Source organism: Dendropsophus ebraccatus, chromosome 7 (assembly GCF_027789765.1).
Source record: "Dendropsophus ebraccatus isolate aDenEbr1 chromosome 7, aDenEbr1.pat, whole genome shotgun sequence".
In the NCBI taxonomy this organism is placed as follows: Eukaryota; Metazoa; Chordata; class Amphibia; order Anura; family Hylidae; genus Dendropsophus; species Dendropsophus ebraccatus.
In genome coordinates, this window is record NC_091460.1 from 89,280,138 (window position 1) to 89,305,240 (window position 25,103).

A 25,103-nucleotide genomic window follows, 5' to 3' on the forward strand; every position below is an offset into this window, starting at 1 on the left:
CGGTAGCCCGGGCCCTGAGCTCCTGGGGGGCTTATGGCCACCCAAAAAGACTTTTTCAGTGGTGTATTGTCTCCTGACTACAGTTCTGTCATAATTTGCAAAAAATTGTTGCTTTTTACCTTGATTTTGCACAAATGAGGTCATTATAACATTATCTATCCTGTACTATGAACACCACGCTAGTGCTGGCATAGTTACAGTGGGGTTAGGGGGCCCAGGTTCGGTGAACAGCCCTGGGCCTATGGTAACCTGCTCGGTGCTGCTGCCACATATACACAGTACTACTCCTCCCATCATCTGCTCATAGTATGAGCAGATGATAGGGGTGTAGTACCAGGGCCGATCTCCATCACCCGCCGAACCGCTGCCACCCGCCGCACTGGAATATATGCATTGAACTACTGCTCCCATCATCTGCTCATACTATGAGCAGGTGATGGGAGAAGTAGCGGGGTTATCCCTATGAAATACCTGCCGCCGCTGATGCCGCCGGGCGCAGGGGGGAGCCACTCATCACAGTGCAGCCATCATGCCCCCTGAGCTCCCCCCTCCTCCTTCTTCCTGGATTCTTGCTAACTTCCCCCTATCCCATGCAGGGCCGTTTTAATACATTGGAGGGCCCAGTGCACAGGCCTCAAGAGTGCCCCCCAACCCAGCGTTATCAGAATCGGAGCTCCACACACAGTATGATCCCCTGAAAATGCCCCCACACTGTATTAAGAGCCCCAATACATACGGTAGTTACCTCATAACGATATCACCAATGATACCATTATATAATACCGCCACACCATGACCACTATCACTACAGCCCTATAACAGTTACATCCATTTACTCACAGGGGGCGTCTTCTCTCATCAGAGTCTTTCACCTTTTCTTTCACTCCATCCAGCCTGGGCCACCATGAAGTCTTCTCCTGGCTGTGAATCTTCTCTCCAGAATCTGCCAGAGAAACATTTTAGGCTCCAACACATACAGTAGTAAGGTCCCCTGTACCCCTATACAGTAGTTACCCCCCTATGTACCCCTATATAGTAGTTACACCCCTCTGTGCTCCCCCACAGCTGTGTCCTGCCCCCAGTAGTATATAGACACCTGTGTGCTGCCCCCAGTACTATAGACCAATAGGTTCCTGCTCCCAGTAGTATATATACCCCCTGTGCACCCCCCAGTAGTATATAGACCCCATTGTGCTGCCCCCAGTAGTATATAGACCCCTTGTGTGCTTCCCCCAGTACTATAGACCACTAGGTGCTTGCCCCAGTAGTATATAGCCCCCTCTGTGCTCCCCCAGTTATATATACCCCCTGTGCATCCCCCAGTAGTATATATACCCCCAATGCAGCCCCCAGTAGTATATATATCCCCTGTGCTCCCCCAGTAGTATATACTCCCCCTGTGCATTCCCCAGTAGTATATATACCCCCCTGTGCACCCTCCAGTAGTATATATATCCCCTGTGCACCCCCTAGTAGTATATATATCCCCTGTGCTCCCCCCAGTACGCTTTCCCAGTTATATATAACCCCTGTGCACCCCCCATTTATATATATATATAACCTGTGCATCCCCATCTCCTCTGTGCTCCCCCGAGTAGTATATAGCCCCCATGTGCGCTCCCCGTTATATATACCAGTTATATATACCCCCTGTGCGCCCCAGTTATATATACCCCCGTGCGCCCCCCAGTTATATATACCCCCCATGCACCGCCCAGTTGTATATATATCCCCTGTGTGCCCCAGTTGTGTATAGCCCCCCTCTGCACCCCCCCCAGTTATATATACCCCCCTGTGCGCCCCCCCCCCCAGTTATATATATCCCCCTGTGCACCCCCCAGTAGTATATAGCCCCCTCTGTGCTCCCTGTTATATATACCCCCTGTGCACTCCCCCAGTAGTATATAGACCCCATTGTGCTGTCCCCAGTAGTATATAGACCCCTTGTGTGCTTCCCCCAGTACTATAGACCACTAGGTGCTTGCCCCAGTAGTATATAGCCCCCTCTGTGCTCCCCCAGTTATATATACCCCCTGTGCATCCCCCAGTAGTATATATACCCCCAATGCAGCCCCCAGTAGTATGTATATCCCTTGTGCTCCCCAGTAGTATATAGTCCCCCTGTGCATTCCCCAGTAGTATATATACCCCCCTGTGCACCCTCCAGTAGTATATATATCCCCTGTGCACCCCCTAGTAGTATATATATCCCCTGTGCTCCCCCCAGTACGCTTTCCCAGTTATATATAACCCCTGTGCACCCCCCATTTATATATATATATAACCTGTGCATCCCCATCTCCTCTGTGCGCCCCCGAGTAGTATATAGCCCCCATGTGCGCTCCCCGTTATATATACCAGTTATATATACCCCCTGTGCGCCCCAGTTATATATACCCCCGTGCGCCCCCCAGTTATATATACCCCCCGTGCACCGCCCAGTTGTATATATATCCCCTGTGTGCCCCAGTTGTGTATAGCCCCCCTCTGCACTCCCCCAGTTATATATACCCCCCTGTGCGCCCCCCCCCCAGTTATATATATCCCCCTGTGCACCCCCCAGTAGTATATAGCCCCCTCTGTGCTCCCTGTTATATATACCCCCTGTGCACTCCCCCAGTTATATATACCCCCGTGTGCTCCCTGTTATATATACCCCCCGTGCGCTCCCCCAGTTATATATATACCCCCTGTGCGCTCCCCCAGTTATATATATATATACCCCCTGTGCGCTCCCCCAGTTATATATATCCCCCTGTACACTCCCCCAGTTATATATACCCCACTGTGCACCCCCCAGTAGTATATAGCCCCCCTGTGCACTCCCCAAGTTATATATATCCCCTATGCACCCCCAGTAGTATATAACCCCCCTGTGCGCTCCCCGTTATATATACCCCCCTGTGTGCTCCCCCCCGTTATATATACCCCCTGTGTGCCCCCCCCCCAGTAGTATATAGGCCCCTCCTGTGGCACCACTAGTAGTATAGACCCCCGCTGTATGCTGCCCCCCTTTGTGCTCCCCCTCCCATATAGCAAATAAAAAAAAAACACTTTATACTCACCTGGGTCCGCGCGTTCCTCTTCTCATCACTGCACCCTTGTGGCCGCAGGCAGTGCTTTGCCTGCGGTCACAAGAGGCCGCTCTCCCCTCTTGCGGTGTCGGCGCTGAGTGACGTCACTCAGCGCCGATACCACTACAGAAGAGCGGCCTCTTGTGACCGCAGGCAAAGCACTGCCTGCGGCCACACGGATGACTGACAGGGAGGGAGCCAATGGCTCCCGACCTGTCAGTGCTGCTGCTGCTGCCTGTACCTATGAGCGCTCGTTACAAGCGCTCATAGCTACAGTGCAGAGCGCAGCAGCAGGCGGGGGGCCCTGCAGGGGGCGCCATGGATGGGTAACTTACCCATCCCAATGGCGCCCCCCTGGCAGGCTGATGGCCGGAGCCCTGTGCGACCGCAATGGTCGCACAGAGCAAAGGCCAGCCCTGCTCAGGGTGGGCCCCTTTAACCAGTGGGCCCAGTGCACGTGCACCATGTGCCCTCTGGTTAAAGCGGCCCTGATCCCATAGCTAAATCCCCGCCCGGCCGCCGCTCTCCCCTCACACATACCGGCTTGGGGGGTTCCCAGTGTCCGCATGAACAGTCCTCCCCCACACGTGCCGGCCGAGAAGCATCGAGTAGTGCCGGGCGGGGAGTCAGCAATGGGATAGGGGGAAGTTAGCCAGGGGGACGTAGATGCACAGGCACCTCTCTCCCTCCCTGCTTGGTGCTCTCCTAATGTACTCATTGAATACATTTATGGAATACCAAAGTATTCCATAAATGTATTTATTCAATAAAGCATACTGTACACTACATTCCATTACTTTACATATACAGTGGTACCTCGGTTTTCGAACATAATTGGTTCTGGAAGGCTGTTCCATAACCGAGCAGTTCGAAAACCGAGCTGTAAGTTCCCATAGGGAACAATGTAAATGTGATTAATTGGTTTTTACACTCCGTGGGTCAGGTGCAGAGCACCCGGCCCACAGAGTGCAAAAACACTCCACATCCCCCGCAACAGTGAGAGGCGGGAGCGGGCGGCTATTTAAACTTGCCGCCGTGCTCCTGCTCCAATCAGCTGCGGGGGACACCCTGTAAAGAAGTGGGGAATCCCATCATAATGATGGGATTCCCCACTTCTTTACACGGTGTCCCCGGCAGCTGAGAGGAGCAGGAGCACGGCGGCAAGTTTAAATAGCCGCCCGCTCCTGCCTCTCACTGCGGGGACAGGCTGTAAAGAAGCCAGCTCCCAGCGCTGTCCTCCTGTCTCTCCCCACCAGCCCCCGCCGTCCCGGGGCGCTTCCGATAAACTTACACCCCTATAGACTGCGGCGCGCCCGCAGCCCCGCTCGCCAGCTTCTTGCTTCGCTGCTCCCCGCGGCCTCTGCAGGGTAAGAGAGAGTCTGCAGAGGCGGCGGGGAGCAGCGGGAGCAAGAAGCTGGTGAGCGGGGCTGCGGGCGCGCCGCAGTCTATAGGGGTGTACAGCGCTCCGGGCCGGCGGGGGGGCGGAGGGGCTGGTGGGGAGAGACAGGAGGACAGCGCTGGGAGCAGGCTTCTTTACAGCCTGTCCCCGCAGTGAGAGGCAGGAGCGGGCGGCTATTTAAACTTGCCGCCGTGCTCCTGCTCCTCTCAGCTGCCGGGGCACCCTGTAAAGAAGTGGGGAATCCCATCATTATGATGGGATTCCCCACTTCTTTACAGGGTGTCCCCCGCAGCTGAGTGGAGCAGGAGCACGGCGGCAAGTTTAAATAGCCGCCCGCTCCTGCCTCTCAGTGTTCCGAACACCTCTAACTGTCAGCTGAACATCAGTTCAGCTGACAGTTATCCCCCTGGTTTTGTTCGGATACCGAGCAATGTTCGGATACCGAGCAAAACTTCAGGGGGAAATTTAGTTCGAAAACCGAATTGTTCGAACTCCGAGGTGTTCGGAAACCAAGGTTTTACTGTACATTCATAGAAACAATAAAGTCCTATAGACTTCTACATATAGAGCTCCCCCTGCTGGATACTCCATAGGAATTACACCCGGGGTCGTGACGTCACTGTATCTGAGAGAATTCTAACACTCCATGATCTACTAAATTAAGGGAAATAGCCCTATATGTGCATTTCCCATAATTAATGTACATTAGAAACTTGTCTAACTTTCCATAAGTAATGACATATCAAAATAATTTTGGCCGGACTTCTCATTTAAGCTCCATTCACTTCAATAGAACTGAGTTACAGAACCCCACCCAAACTGGAAACAAGAACGGTGTTGACTCCGTGGGCATGTTTTCTTAGCACTGGATAACCCCTTTAACCATCAAATGGACCAAAATTCGTAGCATAAAAGTGCATAAATGTTACAGATACCCGGCCCCTATTGCAGATGTATTTGATCCTTGCTCAGTGCGGTGTACCCTTTATCCCAGTTGTTTGGAATGTTTTAAAATGTTTTTTGGCTGAGCTGTATTCCTAATAAAGTACATAAATGTTTTGTTACTAATTTTGGTGTGCACATTTCTATAAACATACTTCTTTGTTCTTCCCTTTTACAATATTGCTTGCTTAAGTACAAGTGTTACACCTGATTGCTGTATTGTTTTGTATAGTGGTGCCTGCTTTCTCTATACTGTGCATACAATTAGGTGGAGGGTCACCACAAGGTTCTCACCCACAATTAGGAAGAGGGTTACCACCAGGCTCTTGTCCACTCAGTTGCTTAAAGGGGTACTTCAGCGAAAATCTTTTTCTTTCAAATCATCTGATTTCAGAAAGTTATATAAATTAGTAATTTACTTCTATTTAAAAATCTCCAGTCTTCCAGAACTTATCAGTTGCTGTATGCCCTGCAGGAGGTGGTGTTTTTTCTGACTCTTTGCTGACATCTCTGTCTGAGACAGGAACTGCCCAGAGCAGTAGCAAATCCCTATAGAAAACCTCTCCTGCCCCGGACATTTCCTGTCTCGGACAGAGATGTGAGCAGAGAGCACTGTGTCAGACTGAAAACAAAACCACTTCCTGTAGGCAGGGCTGTGGAGTCGGAGTCGTGGAGTCGGAGTCGGAGCTAGCTTTGGCTGGAGTCTGAGTCGGAGTTGGAGTCGGTAAAAAAATGTTCCAACTCCAGCTTTAAAAAATCTTTAAAAAATGTAGAATTGAATTTTAATATGAACTTTACAAGTTTTGCTCATTAATATATATTTTGAGCAACATTCTAATAGGACACTGGCCCTATTACATAAGGGTGGTCTTGGAAAAGTTGTCAGTCACTATTTGGCAGTTTGTTTCTGAGCTGGAAGAATCCATTGTGTAGGGGGAGATCTGTGCTGTTCTCTTTCTGGATGCTGGATGACTGTATATGAGCAGCAGTGTAATATGAAGATATCCTGTGTAATATAGAGGAGGAGGAGGAGAAGACATAAGTAGTGTAGCTGTAAACTCTGTCCTCAGTGTGTTTTCTCTCTGGGAGAAGATTGTGTTTTTCTTCCGTGTTCTATGGCTGCAGCTGTGTGTGTGTGTGCGTGCTATGGCTGCAGTAGGCTGTGTGTGTGCTATGACTACAGGCTGTGTGTGTGTGCTATGGCTGCAGCAGGCTGTGTGTATGTGTGCTACGGCTGCAGCAAGCTGTGTGTATGTGCACACTATGGCTGCAGCAGGCTGTGTGTATGTGTGCTATGGCCGCAACAGGCTGTGTGTGTGTGTGTGTTGTGTGTGCGCTATGGCTGCAGCAAGCTGTGTGTGTGCTATTGCTGAAGCAGGCTGTGTCTGCTATGGCTGCAGCGGGCTGTGTGTGTGTGTGCTATTGCGTGCCCCCACAGTGACCTTCTATATCACTATGTGTGACCCCTCTCTATATCACTATGTGTGACCCCTCTCTATATCACTATGGCTGATCTCTATATTACAGGGATCTGGCATTGTTAGCAGTGTTTCTTGTATGGTGAATATTTAGTTAAAAACATAGAAGATTGTCAGCAGGAAAAGACCATCTAGTTCCATCTAGTCTAGTTGTGAGTTGTTCAGCACATGGAGGCTGGAGACTGGCTGCATCCACTGCACACACAGGAGAAGCTGCTTTATATCTTTCCTTATTCCCTCAGAAGTCGCCCCAGGATCATGTAGGACATTAGGGAGAAGCTGCTGAGCGAGTGTGATAAATAACTCCCCTGGTATATGACTGGCCATTTATGAAGGAGCAGGAGTCGGAGTCGGTCCTGATAAAATTCAGGAGTCTGAGTCGGAGTTGGAGTCAGTCCTGATAAAATTCAGGAGTCGGAGTCAGAGTTGGAGTCGGAGCTGCGGCTTACTGACTCCACAGCCCTGCCTGTAGGACATACAACAACTGATAAGTATGTGAAGACTTGAGGGGGGAGATTTATCAAAAGTGGTGTAAGTCAGAACTGGCTCAGTTGCCCCTAGCAACCAATCAGATTTCACTTTTCATTCTTCAAACATTCCTTGGAAAATGAAAGGTGGAATCTGATTGGTTGCTAGGGGCAACTGGACCATTTCTACTTTACACCAGTTTGATAAATCTCCCCCAAGATTTTTAAACAGAAGTAAATTACAAAACAATATAACTTTCTGAAACCAGTTAATTTAAAAGAAAAATATTTTTGCTAGAATACCCCTTTAACTTTCTGAACACCTGAATTATTAGCCACAGTGCTCAATGGCTAACTCCACAAACATTTGAAATATTTGGCCACAGCCATGTGTGGGTAACTTTGGCAACACTCAGGGAATTATTGTTAAAGGGGTAGGTCTGATGCTAGAAAGTGCCTGAGATTTGTAACTTACTTCTAAAAATCTCCAGTCTTCCAGTACTTATCAGCTGCTGTATGTCCTGCAGGAAGTGATGTATTCTTTCCAGTCTGACACAGTGCTCTCTGATGCCGATGCTTTTAAGCACTGGAAGAAAAAAGAAAAAAGTCAATTTCAAATCTCTGGCACTTGTTGATTTGAAAGTTTCTTTCTTTCTTTCTATTTTTGCTGAGCTACCCCTTTAAAGGGGTAGTGCGGCGTTTCAAAATTATTCACTAAATAACACACATTACAAAGTTATACAACTTTTTAATGTATGTTATGTGTCACGGCCGCGGCGGCATCCCGTGCTCCGGGCCGCCGACGCGACCTCTCCATGCAGCCGCCAGGGTCCATGTGCAGAGACCCAGCGCTGCTACTAGTTCAGCCCCGGGGGGCGCCTTACCTCGCCCCGCTCCTGTCACCCGCTTTGCCGGCCGGCGCGCGTCCCCGCCTCCTAGGGCGTGCGCACGCCGGCTGTCTCGGCTTTAAAGGGCCAGTCCGCCCCTAATTGGTAGTTGCACCAATCACTTTCTATAAATCCCAGCATGCCCTGTCCCTTGTGTTGGAGCCTCTACATGCTTCCCATAGCGTTTGTCCCAGCTCCCTGTTGTTCCTGACCTCAGTCCTTGTTTGTAGTCCCTGTCCACTGTCCCGGTCCCTAGTCCCTATCCGCTGCTTACTCATTGTTCCTAAGCACTGCCTGCCACCTGCGGTTACGCCCACAGACCTCTGCCTGCATTACCGTCTGCCTACTGCTCCTGCCACGCCTCACCTGCTGTCACTACAGGCAACGTGGGCTGTCACTACAGGCACCTGCTGTCACTAGCAACCAAGCCAGGGGTAGCGACCTGGGGGTCGCCTGCCGCAGCAAGTCCATCCCGCCTTGCGGCGGGCTCTGGTGATAACCAGCGGCCCCTTAGACTCCGCTCCCTGGTGCGGTTACTACCATCGCTAGTGACAGTTCAGTGGATCCACGACTCCAGGCGTTACATTATGTTAGTGAATAGCCCCCTTCCCCGTGTTCCCCCCCACCCATGCTAGATCCGGAAGCTCCCAAGAAGGGGCTGTAAAGCAATAACAAATAAACAAAAAAAAGCCGAATTACCACCATTAAAGTTTCCAGCCCTGCTCCAAGAAAACTGTGGGAAGTACAGGATTTAAAAATAAATAAAATTTATTGTAAAATAATGCACTCAGGTATTGTGCATTGCGGGAATACTTTCCCTTCCTCAAATGCAGTGCATACAGTGTAGGGGATAGAGCAGGTTTAACCCCTTAAAGACAGAGCCAATTTCGATTTTTGCATTTTCGTTTTTTCCTCCTTGTGCTTAAAAGGCCATAGCAGTTGCATTTTTCCACCTAGAAACCCACATGAGCCCTTATTTTTTGCGTCACTAATTGTACTTTGCAATGACAGGCTGAATTTTTGCAGAAAGTACACTGCGAAACCAGAAAAAAATTCAAAGTGTGGTAAAATTGAAAAAAAAAAAACGCATTTTGTTTATTTGGGGGAAATGTGTTTTTACGCCATTCGCCCTGGGGTAAAACTGATTGTCTTGTTATATATGTTCCTCAAGTCGTTACGATAACAACGATATGTAACATGTATAACTTATATTGTATCTGATGGCCTGTAAAAAATTCTAACCATTGTCAACAAATATATGTCACTTAAAATCGCTCCATTCCCAGGCTAATAGCGCTTTTATCCTTTGGTCTATGGGGCTGTGTGAGGTGTCATTTTTTGCGCCATGATGTGTTCTTTCTATCGGTACCTTGATTGCGCATATACGACTTTTTGATCGCTTTTTATTACAATTTTTCTGGATTTGATGCAACCAAAAATACGCAATTTTGCACTTTGGGATTCTTTTGCGCTGACGCAGTTTACCGTGCGAGATCAGGAATGTGATTAATTAATAGTTCGGGCGATTACGCACGCGGCGATAGCAAACATGTTTATTTATTTATTTATTTATTTACTTTTATTTATAACCTGGGAAAAGGGGGGTGATTCAGACTTTTATTAGGGGAGGGGGCTTTTTATTAATATTGACACTTTTTTTTTAAACTTTTACACTTATACTAGAAGCCCCCCTAGGGGACTTCTAGTATAAGTGCACTGATCTCTCATAGAGATCTCTGCAGCATAGATATGCTGCAGAGATCCATGAGATAGGCACTCGTTTGCTTCCGGCTGCTGCAGCCGGAAGTAAACGAGTGCCGAGCCAGGGACGGCGCCGGCTTCAGAAACAGAGATCGCTCCACTAGACACCAGGGATAAGCTGCGTCCGGTAATGGGATGCAGCTGTCATGTTTGACAGCTGCATCTGATTACTGTATTAGCGGGCACGGCGATCTCCGTGGTTCAGAGCAGGGTCGCCACGCGGCTCCGATCTGAACTCCCTTACCGGCAATAGGGTGTAAATATACACCCTTTGTCGTTAAAGAGAACCAATCACCTAAAATTCACTATCCCTATTATCAAAGGTCCTCTTTCCCTACCTAAGTCTATCTATGAAGATACAGACTGCCTTTGCAGTCTGTATCTTATTCTTTACCTAATTCTTCCTCTTCTGTGAAGTAATGCCGGGCGCCGCCATCTTGATGACGTCACACTGGAACGCACCACTGGAACGCAATTGACGTCATCAAGATGGCGGCGGCCAGCATTAATGCACCGGAACAAAGGAGCAGGTAAAGTATAAGATACAGACTGCAAAGGCAGTCTGTATCTTTATGAAGTCTATTTATGAAGATACAGACTGCATTTGCAGTCTGTATCTAATACTTTACCTGCTCCTTTGTTCCGGTGCAGTAATGCCGGCCGCCGCCATCTTGATGACGTCATGTGCGTTCCAGCGGTGCGTTCCAGCGTGACGTCAACAAGATGGCGGCGGCCGCCATTACTGCACTGGAACAAAGGAGCAGGTAAAGTATTAGATACAGACTGCAAAAGCAGTCTGTATCTTCATTTTGTCTATTTATAAAGATACAGACTGCCTTTGCAGTCTGTATCTTATACTTTACCTGATCCTCTTGTTCGGTGCAGTAAGGCCGGCGCCGCCATCTTGATTACGCTACTTGCGTTTCACCGCTGGAACGCAAGTGACGTAATCAAGATGGCGGCGCCCGGCCTTCCTCCACCGAACAAGAGGATCAGGTAAAGTATAAGATACAGACTGCAAAGGCAGTCTGTATCTTCATTTTGTCTATTTATGAAGACACAGACTGCCTTTGCAGTCTGTATCTTATACTTAACCTGATCCTCTGGTCCGCTGTAGCATGGTCGGGCGCCGCCATCTTGATTTAGTCTCTTGCGTTCCAGCGGTGGAACGCAAGTGACGTCATTAAGATGGCGGCGCCCGGCCTTGCCGCTCTGCATGACGGGAGCTTCCTGTCTCGCGCCGACTCTTTTAAAAAGAGCCGGCGCGAGACAGGAAAGTAAAAAGTAAATATTTTAAAAACGCAACAAAAAAAATAATCAATTATATTTACAAATATTAATAAAATAATGAAATACATCTAATTAGGGAAAAAAAAATTTTTGATTATCATCCATGATTGGTTCTCTTTAAGGGGTTAAACCACAAAAAAGGTGCCAACGCCACCCTTTTCTGGTTGTGGTGGTGGTGGGGGGGGGGGGGGCAGGAGTAGGGTAAACATTCAAGCACAATGATAAAATAATTAAACAAATATAGGTTTAACATATATTAATGCATAAATTGGAAGAGGAAAAAGAGAAAAGAACAGCACTTCATTTTGGTGAATCCCCATAGTGCTGTAGTGTGGCACAAAATAGGCAGGACAAAGTTCAAAGACTAATTGTCACATGACTGGGACAAAGTCAATCACTGTTAATCCTTTGAGGACCAAGCCCAAAACGACCCAGTGCACGGCGCCAATTTTCATTTTTGCATTTTCGTTTTCTTCTTCTCCTTTTCTAAGCGCTCTATCACTTTCACTTTTCTACCTATAGGGCCGTGTAAGGGCTTGTTTTTTTCTGCAATAGTTGTACTTTGTAATGACGCCTTTCATTCTACCATAACATGTCTGACAGAACTCCAAAAATATTATTTCTTAAAATAAAAATTGGTGAAATTGGAAAAAAGTATGTAATATGGTAACTTTTGGGGGGTTCCTGTTTCTACGTAATGCACTATATGGTAAAAGCGACGTGATACTATTACTATATAGGTCAATCCGAACACAACCATATGCAGGTTCACACAGATTCTCTAATGTTTTTTTTTTTTTTTTTTTAAATCCTTTTTTTTTTTTTTTTTTGCAATTAAAGGGGTATTCCGGCCAAAAGCTATATTAAAGTATGTTATTGCCCCCCAAAAGTTGTACAAATGCTAAATAGACACTCATTACAGCTTCTGCACCTAAATTGCTTTTTTCCTGCACTTACTGTCACAGGAAATGTTGTAGTCCTTTCTAAATTGCTGTTGTCACGTCACACTTGCTTTGCGGCGCCATCTTGGAGCTGTGACGTGTCCTGTGTATTGTTAGCTCTATAGGGCTGCGCTTCCCATAGCTAGCTCCCGCCCCCGCCCCCCTACAGAGGAAGAGGCCGTGATGTAACGGCCCGGCTCTGTAATGCCTGGCAGTCATGGAAGCAGCCCCGTTAGTGGCCACCCTCCTGTCCTCCTGGCCCGCACCTCCGGGAATCCCTCCTGTCCCTGCCATGCTGTAAGATGTGGGCTGCACGCAGAATGACATCTCCGTACACAGAGGGGCTGTCAGCGCGACGGTGACGGAGGTCTCCCCTCTGTCCTGTACCAGTGCAGTGATTACCATGTGCCACCCCCAGAGGTCCGCACCCGGAGGTCCACCGTCCACTGACAGCAGCCAAACTGGGCATAAACTGGACTTCAAGGAAGCCACTACTGATTCCTCAATGTGCGAGTAGTTTTTTTTTTTTAGGGGGGTGGGTGGAATTCTTCTTTAATATTAATAAAATGGGCCTATTGTGACTCTTATAACTGTTTTATTTTTTCCCTATGGGGCATCATTTTTGCGCCATGATCTCTAGTTTTTATTCATAGCATATTTGTGTAGATCAGCCATTTTGATCACTTTTTATTAATATATATATATATATATACATATATATATATAAAATGTAACAAAAAATCTGCAATTCTGGTGCTTTTTTCCCACATTTAGTTTATGCTATTTGCCGTGCGGGATGTCGATTATTATATTTTAATAGATTGGACAATTATGCACACTACGGTATTTAAAATGTTTGTTTATTTTTATATGTTTTATTTATATAATGGGATGGGGGGTGATTTTAACTTTTATTGGGGGAGGGGCTTTGGGGTATTTTGAAAAATATTTGTATTTCTTTTTACACATTTTAAGTCCCCTTGGGAGACTTTTACCTGCAATCATTAGATTGCATACACTGATCATTGCTATGTCATAGGCATAGCATTGATCAGTGTTATTAGGCGCTCTGCTCATTGAGCCTGCATAAAGAATCTGCTTATTACACGCATAAAAATGCTAATGTATGTACAATAATATATAAACCCCTTCCGCTGCTGCACCATAAATTAATGCCTGAGGCTGTAGCGACGTTAATTTATGATGCAGGAAGGCGCAGAAGCTGCGCCTGTGTCGTACGCGGCGTGTCCCGGCTGTCAGTGATAGCCACAACCCACTGCAACTGATAGTCGCACTGATAGCCGCAGGTGCTGACAGTTGACCCTATAAATACTACACGACCGTAACACCTATAGGGCTTCAGACAGAGTATTCTCTACAGAGGGAGAATTCTCTGTTTGATAACTATCGGAGCTCTGTGGTAACCCTTATGGTAGCCATGTACACAGAAGCCTTAGGTTTCCGGCATCCTGGCTACGGAGGCCAGAGGGAGGGAAGGCTGCAAGCTCTGCCCTCTCTCCCCTCCCCTTTTACAGGCTTCTAACAACGGCAGGGGACAGGGGAGAGGGTGCAGAGCTACAGACCTCAGCTTATGGGATCATTATGAGGAATGCAATGATGAAAAAATTCTAAAACTCTGAAGAGTATAAAAAACTAATTTGGCTTTGAGTCCACTGTCCGTTTTTTATACTCTACAGAGAAAGGGAATTTTTTAAGAAACTTTTTGGTCTCCTTACTAATCCTACCCAGCCTCTCTCAAGTCTGCTCTCAAAACACCATCTACACACATCTTTTCTACTTAAAAGGAATCTCCCAGGCCCTACCAAAGGTACTGACAGTGTGCTTTAGCTGGCAGTCCCCTAGTGAGCATGGTGCCCTTTGGTAATTTGTCCCTGTAGTGGACAACCTCAGGTCTCCTACAGTAATGAAGTGTCAAAGAGGAGTTGTTTGTGCCACATTCTGGCATGCCTCACCACTACTCCCTCCTCTTTATGAATAATCAATGCTGCCCAGCCTCCTGTTCACTCAGCTGTCAGCCAGTGTCTCTTATTGCTGATCAGTTCTCTGTAGGCAGTTTATGTCTGAGGGTACAAACACACACACCGTATACGCAGCAGATATGCAGCAAATACGCAGCAGATTTGATGGTGCAGATTTGATGCTGTGTTCAGTTATTTAGATCTAATCTGCTGCGTATCTGCTGCCCATTTGTTGCGTATTTGCTGCGTATCGCAGCAGTAAATACGCTGCGTATATGGTGTGTGTATTTATACCCTCAAAGAAACACTCAGATATAGTTGAATCTCTGAGCTCAAATGTCTAGGAGCTGTGGTCTAGGGGTAACTCACCTGTCTAGAGCAGTGCTTCTCAAACTTTTTCTAATGGAGCCTCACCCAACAGATAAAATGATGCCTGGGCCTCACCAGACTAACCAAGAGGATGCTGGGGCCTCACCATCTGTAGTGGAAGTCCAGGCAAATATAAAAAACTATTGCTCAGTCTACCCTTCCTGTGTCTCTTAATCTCTGTATACCACTAAATAAGTACAAAATAAGTCAGTAGTCAGTGTCGGACTGGAGTGCCTTGGGCCCACCAGGGGAAATCATTCTTAGGGCCCACCCTTCAGCCACCATACTTATCTATGGTAACATTAATAAGGGTCCAGTTACACGGCGTGATTTGGGGCAGTATGGGGCTGCAAACGATTGCTAATCAGCAGGGCAGGAATACACAGAGATGTGCAGCCGACAGCAATGATTTTTACAGCCGCACAAAAGATCAAATCAGCCGACTATGGGGCATTTGCTTGTCAGCTGATCTCTGACACTTTTACATGGGGCTTCCTAGGAGCGCTTGTTACCGATAATTGGCCGGTGTAATTGGGCTATAAGACAATTTCCTTTGTATGATAACACTGTATACTTAGATACAAAAGTCATACAGCTACCAATGACACCAGTATATAAAGAGCAAATATCCCCACACATATTACCGCCATACTATTACTGACCAGATCCTGTATACTGAGACTGATTTTACCAATAATACCATTATATAGGCGGGAAATATTATCACCATACATATTACCGCCACAATTACCGCCATACTGTTACTGACCAGATCCTGTATACTGAGAGTGATATTACTAATAATACCAGTATATCAGAGGGAAATATTATCACCATACATATTACCGCCATACTGTTACTGAACAAATCCTGTATACCAATAATACCAGTATACAAGGGGAAAATATTACCGCCACACCACAACCAATACCATCACTATATTGTTACTGACCAAATCTAGTATACTAAGAACAATAAAAAACAGTACCAGATTACAAGCAACAAATACCACCACATACTGACAAATACCACCACATACTGACTAATACCACCACATACTGACTAACGCCACCACTGCTACTGACTAACACCACCACTGCTACTGAATAAGATTCACTGTACACAGATCACCATCACCTCATCCAGTCATATAGAGGTAGACACAGCTCTACACAGGCTCTATACACCATATACATTACAGTGCAAATATATCAGGTGACTCACAGGGGACGTCTTCTCTGATCGGAGTTCTTCCCTTTTCATCTTCTCCATCCGTCCTGGGCCATAATGAGAACTTCTATGAGCCACGAATCCACAGAATCTGCCAGACAGACATATTAGGATCCTCACTATGTCACCATCCTCATCTCTCTACAAACTGCACATCTGTATTGGTCCCTGTACGCCCTCACTCTATATATATATATATATATATTTTCCATACAGTATATGGTCCCCCCTCTGTTGTCCCCCTTATAAATGGCACCCCATATTGTCCATCCCCCATATAGGTACCCCCCTTATGCTGTCCATCCCCATATATATAGCCCCCTCAAGTTGTCCTTCTTCAATATAGATATCCTCATGTCCATTCACCCCATATGGCCCCCTCATGTTGTCGATTCCTCAGTAATAGCCCCCTCATGTTGTCCATTGCCCCCTATAGCCCCCTCATGTTGTCCAACCCCCCCATAGCCCCCTCATGTTTTCCATCTCCCCATAGCCCCCTCATGTTGTCCATCCCCCCCATAGCCCCCTCATGTTTTCCATTCCCACTATAGCCCTCTCATGTTGTCCATCCCCCCTATAGCCCCCTCATGTTGTCCATCCCCCCCTATAGCCCCCTCATGTTGTCAATCCCCCCCTATAGCCCCCTCATGTTGTCCACCCCCCTATAGCCCCCTCATGTTTTCCATCTCCCCCCTATAGCCCCCTCATGTTGTCCATCTCCCCCCATAGCCCCCTCATGTTGTCCATCCCCCCTATAGCCCCCTCATGTTGTCCATCTCCCCCCTATAGCCCCCTCATGTTGTCCATCCCCCCTATAGCCCCCTCATGTTGTCCATTTCCCCCTATAGCCCCCTCATGTTGTCCATCCCCCCTATAGCCCCCTCATGTTGTCCATCTCCCCCCTATAGCCCCCTCATGTTGTCCATCCCCCCTATAGCCCCCTCATGTTGTCCATCTCCTCCCTATAGCCCCCTCATGTTGTCCATCTCCCCCTATAGCCCCCCTCATGTTGTCCATCTCCCCCCTATAGCCCCCTCATGTTGTCCATCTCCCCCCTATAGCCCCCTCATGTTGTCCATCTCCCCCCTATAGCCCCCTCATGTTGTCCATCTCCCCCCTATAGCCCCCTCATGTTGTCCATCTCCCCCCTATAGCCCCCTCATGTTGTCCATCCCCCCTATAGCCCCATGTTGTCCATCTCCTCCCTATAGCCCCCTCATGTTGTCCATCTCCCCCCTATAGCCCCCCTCATGTTGTCCATCTCCCCTTTATAGCCCCCTCATGTTGTCCATCTCCCCCCTATAGCCCCCTCATGTTGTCCATCTCCCCCCTATAGCCCCCTCATGTTGTCCATCTCCCCCCTATAGCCCCCTCATGTTGTCCATCCCCCCCTATAGCCCCCTCATGTTGTCCATCTCCCCCCTATAGCCCCCTCATGTTGTCCATCTCCCCCCTATAGCCCCCTCATGTTGTCCATCTCCCCCCTATAGCCCCCTCATGTTGTCCATCTCCCGCCTATAGCCCCCTCATGTTGTCCATCTCCCCCCTATAGCCCCTCATGTTGTCCATCCCCCCCTATAGCCCCTCATGTTGTCCATCCCCCCTATAGCCCCCTCATGTTGTCCATCCCCCCTATAGCCCCCTCATGTTGTCCATCCCCCCTATAGCCCCTCATGTTGTCCATCTCCCCCTATAGCCCCCTCATGTTGTCCATCTCCCCCCTATAGCCCCCTCATGTTGTCCATCTCCCCCCTATAGCCCCCTCATGTTGTCCATCTCCCCCCTATAGCCCCCTCATGTTGTCCATCTCCCCCCTATAGCCCCCTCATGTTGTCCATCTCCCCCCTATAGCCCCTCATGTTGTCCATCCCCCCCTATAGCCCCTCATGTTGTCCATCCCCCCTATAGCCCCCTCATGTTGTCCATCCCCCCCTATAGCCCCCTCATGTTGTCCATCTCCCCCCCATGTTGTCCACCCCCCCTCATGTTGTCCATCTCCCTCCTATAGCCCCTCATGTTGTCCATCCCCCCCTATAGCCCCTCATGTTGTCCATCCCCCCTATAGCCCCCTCATGTTGTCCATCCCCCCCTATAGCCCCCTCATGTTGTCCATCTCCCCCCCATGTTGTCCATCTCCTCCCCATGTTGTCCATCTCCCCCCCCTCTCATGTTGTCCATCTCTCCCCTCCCCTCATGTTGTCCATCTCTCCCCCACCCCCCTCATCTTGTCCATCTCTCCCCTCCCCTCATGTTGTCCATCTCTCCCCCACCCCCCTCATGTTGTCCATCTCTCCCCCCCCATGTTGTCTATCTCTCCCCCTCTCATGTTGTCCATCTCCCCCCCATGTTGTCTATCTCTCCCCCTCTCATGTTGTCCATCTCCCCCCCTCATGTTGTCCATCTCTCCCCCCCCCATGTTGTCCATCTCTCCCCCCTCATGTTGTCCATCTCCCCCCCTCATGTTGTCCATCTCTCCCCCCCCATGTTGTCCATCTCTCCCCCCTCATGTTGTCCATCTCCCCCCCTCATGTTGTCCATCTCTCCCCCCTCATGTTGTCCATCTCCCCCCCTCATGTTGTCCATCTCTCCCCCCCCATGTTGTCCATCTCCCCCCCTCATGTTGTCCATCTCTCCCCCCCCATGTTGTCCATCTCCCCCCCCATGTTGTCTATCTCTCCCCCCTCATGTTGTCCATCTCTCCCCCCCCATGTTGTCCATCTCCCCCCCCCCCCCATGTTGTCCATCTCTCCCCCCCATGTTGTCCATCTCCCCCCCCCATGTTGTCCATCTCCCCCCCATGTTGTCCATCTCCCCCCCCCCATGTTGTCCATCTCTCCCCCCTCATGTTGTCCATCTCTCCCCTCCCCTCATGTTGTCCATCTCCCCCCTATGATAAAAAAAACAAAACCGAAACTCAACTCACCTGTCAACACGCTCCCCCGTCGTTGGTCTCTTCTCCTCTGTTCCCCGACAGACGAGCAGCTCCTGGTCCTGGACAGCGCCATCAACACTGAGCTCCGTGCGCGCCGCAGCGGCTGGGACTTCCGGTATGCGCTGCGTGAACCGGAAGTCCTAGCAGCCGCACCGCGCACAGAGCTCAGTGGTGATGGCGCTGCCGGGACCAGCAGCTGCTCATCTGCCGGGGCGGCGGCGGCGGCGGCAGCACCCTTGTGATCGCAAGCTTGCGATCACAAGGAAGGGATGGTGCGGGCCAGCTATCGGCGGCTGAGTGGGCCCCCCAGGAGCACGGGGGCCCCCGATGCGGGGGGACCGTGCTCCCTGACTGGGGGGCAGGGCCTACTCCTGCTTGGGGCCCACCGGGGGTTTCCCCGGTCCCCCGGTGGCCCAGTCCGCCCCTGTCAGTAGTGTCCCTAAACCAGAGATTGTTGCAGTCAGGGAAAGGACTGTGAAACTCCCTCCCCAGCTGGGCCTCACCAACAACTAGGGGGCGCCCCACTGGTGAGGCCCGCCTCACAGTTTGAGAAGCACTGGTCTAGAGGCCTGCCAGCAGTTCATTTATCACGCACAATTGTGCTGAACAGCTGCATGCATCCAGCAGATGGTTCTCCGGTGGTGTGAGGGGATCAGAGTGGCCGCTATCGGGCCACTCTGCCTGTCAACCACCCCGCAGAACATGCTGACAGGACAGGGAGCCGTGACTAATCACAGCCCAGATGACTAGTTCATGGCTCTCCCCCTGCCTCGCGTGCAGGTTTAAAATTAATTTTACTGCACATAAATCCCAAGGAGCCTAGAATCCCAGACACCATAGGAGAGCTGGCTGCCAGGTGTGGGTAGTTATTCTGAGAGCTCAATCAGCAGAAATGTGCTGATTGGTTCCCTTAATGGTGTGTTTACACGTAACGATTATCGTGCGAATTTGCGCGATAACGATCGAATTCGAATGATAATCGTACGTGTAAACGCAGCGAACGATCAAACGACAAACGAGAAATCGTTCATTTTGATCTTTCAACATGTTATCAAATCGTCGTTCGCAAAAAATTTGCCGATCGTTCCGTGTAAACAGTCGTCGCGCGATAGTCTGGCCGCCCGCAGCCCCGCCCGGTCCCCGCTCGCAGCCTGGCCCCCCGCTCATCCGCAGCCCCCTGCGCCGGCTCGATCGCCACCCCCGCCGCCGCTCTGATCGCCACCCCCGCCGACGCTCTGATCGCCACCCCCGCTGCCGCTCTGATCGCCACCCCTGCCGCCACCGCTCCGATCGCCACCCCCGCTGCCGCCGCTCTGAAGAGGAGCACTGATTGGCTGAAGAGGAGCCGTTTGAAATTCCCGGCTCCCCTCAGCCAATCAGTGCACTGAAGAGCGGAGTCGGGGATGTCGAAGACCTGCTACGCAGAGCAGGTAACATATGCTCGCGGCGGGGCCGGCGGGGGCGATCTGAGCGGCGGCGGCGGAGGGGTGGCAATTGTAGCGGTGATGGCGGTGGGATGGCGATCGGAGCGGTGGTAGGGTGGCGATCGGAGTGGTGGGGGCGATGGGGTGGCGATCGGAGCACGGGAGCGCGATCGCAAAACTATTTTTCTGGACGATATATCGTACCGTCTAAACGCTGATCGTTTTTTTTTAAAAATCGTTACTCCAATATCATTAATCGTACGATCGGCCCAATTATCGTTTCGTTTAAACGCAGCATGAGGCTGGGTTGACACTACGTATATTTCAGTCAGTATTGTGATCCTTATATTGCAACCAAAACCAGGAGTGGATTAGAAACACAGAAAGGATCTGTTCACACAATGGTGAAATTGAGTGGATGGCCGCCATATAACAGTAAATAACTGCCATTATTTCAATATAACAGCCGTTGTTTTAAAATAACAGCAAATATTTGCCTTTAAATGGCGGCCATCCACTCAATTTCAACATTGTGTGAAAAGATCCTTTCTGTGTTTTTAATCCACTGCTGGTTTTGGTTGCAATATGAGGACCACAATACTGACTGACATATACGTAGTGTGAACCCAGCCTTAATAAATTCCACTAGCTCATCTACCCATACCATTAGGAATCTGGCTACATACAGGGGGGGGGAATAACTATGTGAAACACTGCTGTTCACCTACACAGAATGGAGAAGGGTGTAATATTTCTGGTCTGTAATTTCACCTGTGAGAGACAGAATCTATAGAACATTCCAAATATTCACATTGTATGATTTGTAAATAAGTATTTAACATTTCATAACATGAAATAAGGATTTGATACAATCGAAGAACAGAAGTTTTTGGTGGAGAAAAATGCATTACTGGTACACAGGCTGAACCTCAAGGCAAGATTAAAAAATTCTGGTATTATTATTTTATATTTATTTTTTATATTATTTATTGCACTCTTTTTCTTGAGGTTCTTCAGGTTTCTACGAGGGCAGAGTGGGTAAAAGTGCAATGGCAGTAGCCACAGGTGAAGAGGATTTATTCCCACAGCCACAGACCGCAGCAGCATGTGAATAAATCCAAAAACATAAGCCAGAAAGAGAGTGCTCAGGGGTGTGAGTGGCACCATGATCTGAAAGTAGCACAACCAGCTATGATATTAGTTTACACTTACCCTGGAGATGCCGAGCTCGCAGATATTAAGCTTTCTATTATTTAGTTCAGAAAACTGTGTTACTGGGACTTTTAGAGAAACCTGTTACCAGGTTGTAAGACTAATGGTACTTTTACACGGTGCGATAATTCGCCCGATCGCACGATTAACGATTTTTAATGAACAATGTTTTTTTTATAACTATCAGCGTTTAGACGGAACGATACATCGTACGGAAAATTCGCTATGCGATCGTTTAAGCCTATCTCACACATAGGTGAAATCGCTGAAAGAATGTTTACACAGAACGATCTGCGAATTTTTTGCGAACGATCAACGATGATTTGAGAACATGTTGAAAGATCAAAATGAATGATTTTTTGCTCGTCGTTTGATCGTTCGCTGCGTTTACACGTACGATTATCGTTCGAATTTTACCGTTATCGTGCAAAAATGAACGATCAATCGTCCCGTGTAAAAGGACCATAATGCTGGGTGTACACGGAGCGATAATTAATAATAAACCCTACTGCTGCCATGTTTCTGCGCACCCTCTATACAGGGGCTTGTTGAAGTTTATTCACTTGAATGGAGCATTTTTGCAGTCCTAGCAATATGTTATAATAAATTACAGAAACTAAAAAACAAATCTGAACAAAAAAAACTTTGAAGAGGTATTTCTATGTTTGAGCAGTTACACAACTCACTACAAGATCCACAAGTTCTCAGACTGACCTTTTATTCTGTTTCCATCTTTGTAGGGAGATTTCTGAACTCCAGAAGAAGTTGTCACAATATGAAGATGAAATGCAAAGGTTGATGGCCTCCATTAAGGATAAGGACCGGCAGCTCGAGCGTCTTCAACACCAGAGTCAACTCTTGGCCCAAATGTGTCACAGCCGACCATTGTTAAGTGCTTTAGTCTCTCTTATGGCCGAAGCAGAAGGAAATCCATGTTCACCTAATGTGGAGCAATGTAATGGCCTCCCAAGTGTTCCAGACTATGCTCACAGCGAGGACTCTGATCTAGACAAAACACTTTTTGGGACCACTGTATGAGCAAAAGATTATATATATATATATATATATATATATATATATATATATATACACACACACACACACATATATATATATATATATATATATATATATATATACACACACACTATTTTATTAAGGATAAAGGATTTCTTACATATTTTTGTATTTTTATGTTACAAAAAGTGATGAGCGAACATCCTGATGTTCAGTCTGGATTCACATACATGCGTACAGATTATCAGGTGCAAAGTGTAAAATACGTAATAGCGAAGCAGTTACGTAGCATTAGCATATCTTTTATTTGCCCGTGCGCATATACACAATGACTTAGATACTACTGTGTATATTAATTACATTCTGCGTTCACTGGCACACAGCAGAGACAGACAGAAAGATTAAGAATACATGAATTAGCCCTAAAAAGGACTGTTAGTTTCTTAATTTTTTTTTCACAGAGGACACCTGGTCACTACAGGGTTAAGAAATGAATCCTTTTAGTGCTTAAACGCTGGATTCTGTCACCCTCCCTACACTGACTAACTAACTACCACTGTGAATATTGCTGCTTAACTAATCTAAATTCAGATGCTGTCCCTTCTTGTTTCACCTTCCCTACTGAGCGGTACAAGAATAATTAACCCCTTCAAGACCAAGCCTATTTGCACCTAAAAGACCAGGCTCATTTTTCAAAATCGGACCTGTCTCACTTTATGCGCTTATAGCTCAGTGATGCTTTAACGTATGCTAGCGATTCTGAGATTGTTTTTTCCTAACATATGGCACTTTATATTAGTGGCAAAATTTGGTCACTACTTTGTGTGTTTTTTGTGAAAAACATCAAAATATCATGAAAAATTTAAAAAATTAGCATTTAATGAACTTTGAAATTCTCTGCTTCTAAAAAAAGAATGTCGTATCACATAAATTAGTTACTAAGTCACATTACCGATATGTCCTCTTTATTCTGGCTTCATTTCATAAACATATTTTACTTTTTTAGGGTGTTAGGGGGCTTAGAAATTTATCAGCAAATTACTAAATTTTCGTGAAAGTTTCCAAAACTGATTTTTTTAGGGACCAGTTCTTATTTTAAGTTGATTTAGGAGGTTTGTATACTGGAAACCCCCATAAGTGACCCCATTTTGGAAACTAGACACCTTAAAGAATTAATCTAGGGGTATAATGATCATTTTAACCCTACAGGGGCTGGAGGAAAGTATTCACCATTAGGCCGTAAAAAATGAAAAATTAAAATTTTCCAATAATATATACGTTTAGATTAAAGTTTCTCATTTTCAAAAGGAACATGAGAGAAAAAGCACCCCAAAATTTGTAACGCAGGTTCTCTTGAGTACTACGGTACCCCATATGTGGGCGTAAACCACTGTATGGGCACACAGCCGGGCTCAGAAGGAAGGGAGCGCCAATTAGCTTTTCCATTGCAGATTTTACTGAAGAAGTTTTCGAGCGCCAGGTGCATTTGCAGAGCCCCTGTAGTGTCCACAGAGAGAAAAAACCCCATAAGTCACCCCATTTTGGAAAGTACACCCCTCAAAGAATTCATCTTGGGGTAGGATGAGCATTTTGACCCCACAGGTGTTAGAGGAAAGTATTCAAAATTAGACAGTAAAAATGAAAAACTCTAATTTTTTCCAATAATATGTTCGTTTAGTTTCAAATTTCTCAATTTCACGAGGAACAAGAGAAAAAAAGTACCCCAAAATTTGTAACGCAGGTTCTCCTGAGTAAAAAGGTACCTCATATGTGGGCATAAACCACTGCATGGGCACACAGCGGGGCTCAAAAGGAAAGGAGCGCCAATTAGTTTTTTCAATGCAGATTTTGCTGAAGAAGTTTCTGAGCGCCAGGTGTGTTTGCAGCGCCCCTGTAGTGCCAGCGGAGTAAAATCTCGCCATAAGTCACCCCATTTTGGAAAGTGCACCCCTCAAAGAATTCATTTTGGGGTGTGGTGAGCATTTTGACCCCACAGGTATTAGAGGAAAGTATTCAAAAGTAAACAGTAAAAATGAAAAACTAAAATTTTTCCAATAATATGTTCCTTTAGTTTAAAATTTCTCAATTTCACGAGGAACAGGAGAGAAAATTCACCCCAAAATCTGTAACGCAGGTTCTCCTGAGTAGAACGGTACCCCATATGTGGGCATAAACCACTGTATGGGCACACAGCCGGGCTCAGAAGGGAAGGAGCACCAATTAGCATTTTCTGTGCAGATTTTTCTGAAGAAGTTTCTGAGCACCAGGTGCGTTTGCAGAGCCCCTGTAATGTCTACAGAATAGAACCCCCCCAAAAGTCACCCCATTTCGGAAAGTACACCCCTCAAAGAATTATCTTGGGGTAGGATGAGCATTTTGGCCCCACAGGTATTAGAGGAAAGTATTCAAAATTGACCAGTAAAAATGAAAAACTTGAATTTTTCCAATAATATGTTGGTTTAGTTTGAAATTTCTAAATTTCACAAGGAACAGGAGAAAAAATGTACCCCAAAATCTGTAACGCAGGTTCTCCTGAGTACAATGGTACCCCATATGTGGGCATAAACCACTGTATGGGCACACAGCAGGGCTCAGAAGGGAAGGAGCGCCAATTTGCTGGAGCAAAACCGCAGCTAGTAATAGTTATTAGAATAGCAGAGTTACTAAAATAAAATAAAAAAATTAGATTACAGGTAATGTG

The 25,103-nt window shown here is 47.4% G+C and overlaps 1 protein-coding gene across 1 annotated transcript in view; it reads left to right on the forward strand.

The window, feature by feature from the left end:
- Nucleotides 1–23,353, forward strand: part of VMAC (vimentin type intermediate filament associated coiled-coil protein) — a 41,813-nt gene extending 18,460 nt beyond the window's left edge. Inside the window, exon 2 of the mRNA XM_069976632.1 lies at nucleotides 22,126–23,353. Within this exon, the coding sequence (XP_069832733.1) occupies nucleotides 22,126–22,423 (298 nt within the window). The 3' untranslated portion in view covers nucleotides 22,424–23,353. The remainder of the gene's footprint in view (nucleotides 1–22,125) is intronic.
- Nucleotides 23,354–25,103: the final 1,750 nt, after the last annotated feature.